The sequence below is a fragment of the Hibiscus syriacus genome, unplaced genomic scaffold (genome assembly GCF_006381635.1).
Source record: "Hibiscus syriacus cultivar Baekdansim isolate YM2019G1 unplaced genomic scaffold, ASM638163v2 tig00110065_pilon, whole genome shotgun sequence".
In the NCBI taxonomy this organism is placed as follows: domain Eukaryota; kingdom Viridiplantae; phylum Streptophyta; class Magnoliopsida; order Malvales; family Malvaceae; genus Hibiscus; species Hibiscus syriacus.
The window spans coordinates 452,237-459,910 of NW_024062585.1; the positions used below are offsets into that span (position 1 = coordinate 452,237).

Sequence of the window (7,674 nt, forward strand, 5' to 3'; positions counted from 1 at the left end):
ATTTCTATTTCTAGGCGTGCTAAAAGACAAGATGAAGATTTTTTGTAACTCATTCGTGACCCCTCTACCAGTTGTGTCCCACACGTGAAAGGAATCTTTTTCATAAGACACATAAGGAATTAGGGCACAAAACCCTAAGAGCACCCACTATATAAAACTAAAGACACCAAATTAAAGATAAAATGGGAAAAGTGTGAGATAAGAGAGAGAAAAGTGAGAGGTGACCACTTATTCCTTCTTATCTCTTTTATCATGGTCACCTCTATTGTTAAAGCTCCAAGGAGATAAAGCTCGCTAGACTTTGAGAGAAGCATCAACGCTTGAGGTGGTTCAAAGTAGTCCACGACAGATAAGGAGTTTTATTCCTCTTTAGTTTTCTCGTGTTGTTTGTTGTTTGTTTGAGGTTTTTATTCGAATCATTTTAATGGATGTTTATTACGCAATCATGGACTAACTTGGTTTGGTTTGTGTTTATTTTGGATGGTTATGTTTTGTTTTAATGAATGTTAAAGCATTTCCAATTTAAATACATGTTTTGTTCACTGTTTTATAGTTTAGATTTGTAAGAGCTTTCAAGAGATAGTCTTTATCTATATAAGATGCTTAATATTTGAGAGAGTTAAACTTAGATTTACGTGGATAATGGGGTTGAGTTGAGAAGCAAAACCCTAACTCGCCTTAGAGATAAGGATATAGTTTCAATTACTAAAAATAGTAGGGCTTCATAGATAGTATCATACTAGGGTTGACGCTAAGATGTATTGTTTTAGCATTTTCATTGTCAATTTCTTACTAGAGATAACATAGAAACAATTAGAAAACTCTATCGAACATCTTATTAACCGGAAGTTGTTAAACATTCATTGTGGACAAGACATAGAATTCTAAGATAGACCCAACCTTTTATCCTTCTTTAGAGTTTCACACGTGTGGGGTTGTATCATTGTCTTGTCTTGTACACCCAGTTCTGAAACACAAATTTGCTACAACATAACTTTATTTTACTTTACCTTTTGTTACAACAATTCACTCTTCTTATTTTGCTACAACATTCATCCCACTTTGTTCATACCATTTATATACATTATTTATTTATAGTTCGATTGTATGTTCTTAACTTAATTTCCTACCAATCCCTGTGGAGACGATGTCACTCATCATTTTATTACTTATTCGACGTGTATAGTTGCACAATTTACGTATCATAATATAATATACTCACACACGCAACAATGAGATTATAATTTATTAAGTTTTAGTCTTGAGACTTAGTTGTGAAGAGTTTCAAGTTGGGACTTTGTTAGGCGAACATCCTGAACGGCTTCAGTAGGTACAGGGGTCGCAGTGGATGAGTTGCCCAAGGATAAAAGAGCCTTGTTTTCCTTCTGAATTTTTGTTGTACCGGGATAACCGTGGAGCTTGAAACATTTTTCCTTTGTGTGGCCGGTACGGTTACAATAGTTACACCACAGTTGATCTCTTGAGCGACTTAGTTTTGAATCATTCCCTGCTCGAATTTTTTGAGATTAAGGGCCCCTTGAGACCAGGGCAGATGATTCAGTAGGACTATGACCATAATTGGTCACAGGTTTTGGTTCCTTGGAATCTTCCATCATTACTCGGCGACGATTTTCTTCTCTTCGAACCTCTGCAAATGCTTCTCCAATGGTTGGAAGAGGGGTCCTACCCAGAATACGGCCACGAACTTCGTCCAAGTCTCGGTTCAGCCCTGCTAGGAACTCATAGAGCCGTTCTTTATTGAGATGTGACATGAACTTGGTGTGCTCCAAGCCTTCACCCCAGTCCACTTCATAGTACATATCGAGTTCCTGCCATAAGACTTTTAAGTTGTTGTAGTACTGTGTAACTTCAATAGTTCCTTGCTGAATGTCTTTTTTATTTTAGCTTGATTTAAAAATCTTGAGAAGCAGTTCCTAGATCAAAATAGTTCTCCTTGACTGCATCCCACATTTCTTTTGCAGTCTTGAACAAGAGGTAGGTTCGGCTTATGTGACTCTCCATGGAGTTGATCACCCAGGCCATGACAATAGAATTATTGAGTTCCCACGTAGCATATGTAGGATCAGTAAGGTGAGGACGTGGAATTTCTCCACTGATATATCCTAGTTTCCCACGACCTCGAATCACCATGAGTACTGATTGGGACCACTGTAAAAAATTCTTCCCATCTAATCGGTGATTAGTGATTGTGAGGGACGAATTAACATCACTATGAGATAGTGCTTGATTGACATTCTGAGTTACTTGTGAAGTCTCAAAATCAGAAATATTTCCAGTGTTTGCCATGATAGAAAAACAAGACATGGGAGAAAATTAAAGAAGTAGAATGGATCATAAATATCCCTACCGCTCTGACACCATGAACAGTTTTGAGAAAAATTATTCTGATATTTCTCTAACAGCAGATTACATCTTTTAAAGTAAGAATTAGTGCAAAAAAATAGGAAAGTGTCCCTAAAAATTAGGAACTACAATTAGAGACATATTTATACTAAGTTAACACCTAAAAATAAGGAAGAAGATTCAGTCCCTTAATTCTAGGATTTCCAACAACTTTTTCTGATAAGTTTTTGTTTGTGATGGCTTTTAAGAATCATGTTTAAATATTTCTCAACAATTCAATTTATGTGTGGATACTAATAAGTTCCTTTTGAAATTATTAAAACAGGTATTTAGGAATGGTATACTGCCCCTAGTCTTTTTGTTGGTTATGTTCTTATCTAATCAGCTTACTGCATCAACCTGGAATCTTGGTGGGCAAGTTGTATTGCACGATTTCCTTGGGCTTGATATACCGGGTTGGCTTCATCGGGCAACAATCAGAATTGTAGCAATGGTTCCAGCTCTTTATTGTGTGTGGACTTCTGGACCTGAGGGTGTATACCAGATGTTTATCTTTGCGCAGGTTATGGTAGCCCTTTTGTTGCCGTCTTCGGTAATCCCCTTGTTTCGAGTTGCCTCATCAAGACCGATTATGGGTGTCTATAAGGTTTCTCCAATTGTGGAGTTCCTAACACTGGTAACATTCATGGGAATGTTGGGTTTGAAGATGATTTTTATTGTAGAAATGATATTCGGGAGTAGCGATTGGGCTAGTAATTTGAGATTGAATGCTGGGATTAGCATGTCTGTTTCTTTTGTTGTTCTTCTGGCCGCTGCTTGTGCGTCGTTTTCTTTGATGTTATGGTTAGCAGCTACTCCCTTAAAATCTGCCAGTTCCAAAAGTAAATCTCATGCATTGAAATGGGATTTGAGCAGAACTGCTTCTGAGATGGCTATAGAGAGAGAGGAAAATGAAAGTACAACTAGATATCATCATGGAGAGGAACCTCCTCATATGCTAGAAAGGTCAGCATCAGCAGAAAAATCCATTGAAACTCGTTCAAATTTATCTTTTCCACATTATAATCTGAGTTTGCCTGAGGAAAATGAGTTAAGTAAAACTAGATATTGTGGAGAGGAACCTGCTCATATGCTGGAAAGATCAGCAACACCAGAAAAGTCCATTGAAACTCGTTCAGAGTTATCTTTTCCACATTATAATCTGGATTTGCCTGAAACAATTATGGAGTCTGAACAGGAAATACATTTGACCACTGTTAACGAGAACTCTTCTAATGGTGTGTTTACTAACCCCACGAGCTGTAACTCTGAGGAACCAGCATCCATAACTGAGTCTGCTTCCATTCTAGTCAATGAGGTGGCAGATGAAATACCGGGTACGGAGACTTCGATGTTTGAATCAATGAAGCCTATTGAGAAAACAGTGAGTATAGAGGGAGATCTGCAGATTGAAAAAGATGATGGAGATTCTTGGGAGCCTGAAGAGCCATCCAAACCTCCTTCTGGAAGTATTACCTCTTTGACACCAGATGGCCCTCCTTCATTTAGAAGCCTCAGTGGGAAAAGTGATGATGGTGGAAATGGAAGGGGAAGTCTATCCAGATTAGCTGGACTAGGTCGTGCTGCAAGGCGTCAATTAGCTGCCGTTCTTGATGAATTTTGGGGCCAATTTTACGATTATTATGGGCGACCTACCCAAGAAGCCAAGGTGAAGAAATTAGATGTGTTATTAGGTGTTGACTCAAAACCATTAAAAGTGGATATTGCTGGGGATCTCCCTTCGGTAGGATGCAGAGGATCTGATACACTTAATAGTTCAAGTCTGTACGACTCTCCAAAGCAGCTGAAAATGCAAAACGGTGTTGATTTATCATATGGGTATTTGAGAGGATCATCGTTATGGTCAAACCACACACAAATGTTAGATGCTTATGTTCAAAATTGTAGCCATAATGTTGATTCTGGTGAGAAGAGTTACTCTAGTTTGCATAATGTTGATTCTGGTGAAAGGAGATACTTTAGTTTGCGTGCTGCACCATCTGCTGATGCATGGGATTATCAACCAGCTACAGTGCATGGATATCAGATTGCATCTTATCTTAATCGAATTGGTAAGGACAGAAGCTTGGATTGCTTGAATGATCAGATGGAATTACCTGCATCAGAACCTCCTGCCATAGACCCTACAGATTATAGAGGCTCTGTTGCTTTTGCATCAAGGCAAAAATCACAGAACGGGGTAGCTCCTGCACAGCCCCCTGGATTTGAGAATGTCGTGGTTTCTAGAAGTAGTGCATTACAATCCGAAAGGACTTATAATGACATGAGCTTCTCCGGAATAAATGATAATTCTGGTATATCAGTCAATACAAAGAAGTATCATAGCTTACCAGACATATCTGGGCTTTCTGTTCCTCATCGGGTGTCTGCGAAGAGTGGTCAGTGGGACAGTTTCATTGGATATGGGTCACCCATTGGTCAGACAAACTATGGATCACCCATGTATTCAACTGCTGGATCAAGGGCAGGAGTTCCATTTTCCTTTGATGAGCCTTCTCATTTAAAGGGTTACAAAGGCTCTTTGCCTTTACCGTTGAGCTCAGGTTCAGGCACTGGATCCCTTTGGTCTAGACAGCCTTTTGAGCAGTTTGGTGTAGCTGACAAAAGCAGCACTGCTGGGAATGAAGCACTTGGAAGTGGGTTGAACTCTGCGACTCTGGATACTGCTTTTGGAGTGGATTTAGAGTCCAAACTTCTTCAATCTTTCCGCCACTGTATAGTAAGGCTCTTGAAATTAGATGGGTCTGATTGGTTGTTTAGACAAAATGATGGAGCTGATGAGGACTTAATTGATAGTGTAGCAGCAAGGGAGAGGTTTCTTTATGATGCAGAAGCTAGAGAGATGAACCAGGTTGTTAACACACGTGATTCTCAATACTTGTTAATTTCATCAGTACCTCATTGTGGGGAGGGCTGTATATGGAAAGCGGATTTGATAATAAGCTTTGGAGTGTGGTGCATTCACCGTATCCTTGATCTTTCTCTGATGGAAAGCCGACCAGAGCTATGGGGAAAATATACTTATGTGCTTAATCGGCTCCAGGTATGATTTTTGTATTTGTTTCCTAGCTAGTTAATGCATTTATCCATTGGGTAAGTTGTTGGTTGTTATCATTGTTCCTCATCAGTTGATTAAAAGGAGTGGGTGTTCTCTGGGTATTGTGTGTGTTAGTTTCATTAGTTTGCCATGTTTGTTTCACCGGTTGCACTTGGTGGACGAGATTACTCTGACTTTGCAAAGAGTTATGTAGGTTTGGTTAAGTTCTTCTGACGTCTTTCGCCTTTGTTATCTTCAATTTTTGGGAATTCCTTTGATTGATTGGCATAATAAAATTTTCTTCCTACACTGTACTGTATTTCCTTTTGGTTTGTATGTTTATCAAGCATTAGTTGCAAAAATGTTTGCAAGTGCAATTTCAGAGGGTGGCCTATTTGTTTGTTTGAGCTGATGAGTTTGTAGTATATTTTTCGCAGTTTCTCCTTTATTTTGATGAAAATAACTGCTATTATTCCTTTTTAACAGGGTGTGATAGATCTTGCATTTTCAAAGCCTCGAACCCCAATGACGCCTTGCTTCTGCGTACAAATCCCCCAGGAATATCAGCAGAGGTTAAATCCGGCTGTTTCAAATGGAATGTTGCCTCCGGCTGCAAAACCAGGAAAGGGTAAGTGTACAAATGCTGTGACGCTGTTGGATATAATTAAGGATGTCGAGATAGCTATATCATGCCGGAAGGGTCGAACGGGGACTGCTGCCGGTGATGTAGCTTTCCCAAAGGGAAAAGAGAACTTGGCATCTGTGCTTAAGCGCTACAAGCGTCGATTGTCCAACAAACCATCCAGCAATGTTACAACATCAGCTCCGATGCTGGCTTCTTACAGTTGATAGTTTTTACTCCAGTTTCTCTTCTCACAGGACTTTCAAAACCAACTTCTTCTTCTCGTGTATTAAAAGCCATTGCTGCACTATATGTGATATTATATACGTAGGGTAAAAAGTTTGAGATATTGCAGCAGCAGGACTTCAAAAAAAAGGTGGGAATTGTTGTCATTTTTAGGGTCTGTTTGTTTCACTGAAAACGTTTTTCGGAAAATGAAATCTAGAAAATGTTTTACAGAAATGTAAATTTTTTTTCAGAAAACATTTTTTAGTGTTTGGATAATATATTGTAAAATGTTTTACATTGTTTGGTTAATTTTTCTGAAAATAATTTTTAGAATCTGTTTTAATAAAGAAGTTGTACATATTAGATATGTTTTAGTATTTATTATTTTTAAAGGTTATTTTTTATATATAATTATATTTTATAAAAATATGTATTTTAGATAATATTAATAATTAATTAAAAATATATGATAAAAGTTTATAAATCTTAAGAATTGTTTAATTACTACACCAAATTAAAAACAACAATAATACATAACATTGTAATAATAATAATGTCAAAATATATAATTAAATGGTTTATCACATTAAAACAACAATAATATCTAACCGTAATAATACAAATTAATTTTATAAGCTGAACAATAAACAAATATAATTAGCTTTACATTCATAGTAGAACAATGATTTTGATACTCGGTTATTCCTGGAAATAAGTTTCTCTCCACCAAATGTTAAAATCTTGAAGAACTTAAAACAATAACGTATGACCATATCTCATGGTTGAATGCACTATCATCTGGCATGAACATTGGAGGGGATTAACCAACTTTCTCATAGCCGACATCATCTTCTACTTCACTCCCGTATAAACAATTGTCATTATTGATGCTAAGCTCTGAACTACCAATATATCAGGCATTTATCCTTGCTGGTTCCTTGTGAACTATTGATGTAGGTACAAAAATGTGTCTTTTATAGGGATGGTAAACGGGTACAGTTTCGTGGATTCCGCACTGCATCCGCTCCAATTGGAGCGGGGATGGGTATAATTTTAGCGGGTAGTGGGCATATGTGGATTTATAAAGTGGTACCTGTCGTGGGTGGTGGGCGGGTAATGGGTTTGAGACATTACCCGCCCCGCATCCGCCCGCCCAGTTAAATATCTATTAAATTTTGGACCATTATGAATTTAGTTGTAATTTTAGAGACTAATTTATAAATTTTAATATTGTATAATATATAACATATAATTTAACCAAATATTAAGTATATTTAGTCTTTAATCTGGTCTTTAATTAGAGAAATATTCGGCTCTTTGATTAAACTCATAATCTCACTAATCACGTCACTTTCCATGTTCT

General features: G+C 37.5%; 1 protein-coding gene across 1 annotated transcript; it reads left to right on the forward strand.

Moving 5' to 3' along the window:
• The first annotated feature begins 2,347 nt into the window (after window positions 1-2,347).
• Window positions 2,348-6,430, forward strand: LOC120214553 (ethylene-insensitive protein 2-like). Its single transcript, XM_039212430.1, has 4 exons — window positions 2,348-2,387; window positions 2,613-4,312; window positions 4,352-5,467; window positions 5,948-6,430. The coding sequence occupies exons 1-4, from the start codon at window positions 2,348-2,350 to the stop codon at window positions 6,308-6,310; spliced, it is 3,219 nt and encodes a 1,072-aa protein (XP_039068361.1). The 3' UTR covers window positions 6,311-6,430.
• The last annotated feature ends 1,244 nt before the right edge of the window (window positions 6,431-7,674 follow it).

What these genes read in the sequence shown, in the direction of transcription:
- LOC120214553 (XM_039212430.1), top strand. Translation starts at nt 2,348, where the DNA reads ATGGATCATAAATATCCCTACCGCTCTGACACCATGAACA. An exon ending in CCGCTCTGACACCATGAACA is followed by an intron (nt 2,388 to 2,612) that starts GTTTTGAGAAAA and finishes ATGGCTTTTAAG; the next exon opens with AATCATGTTTAAATATTTCT. An exon ending in CTTATGTTCAAAATTGTAGC is followed by an intron (nt 4,313 to 4,351) that starts CATAATGTTGAT and finishes TACTCTAGTTTG; the next exon opens with CATAATGTTGATTCTGGTGA.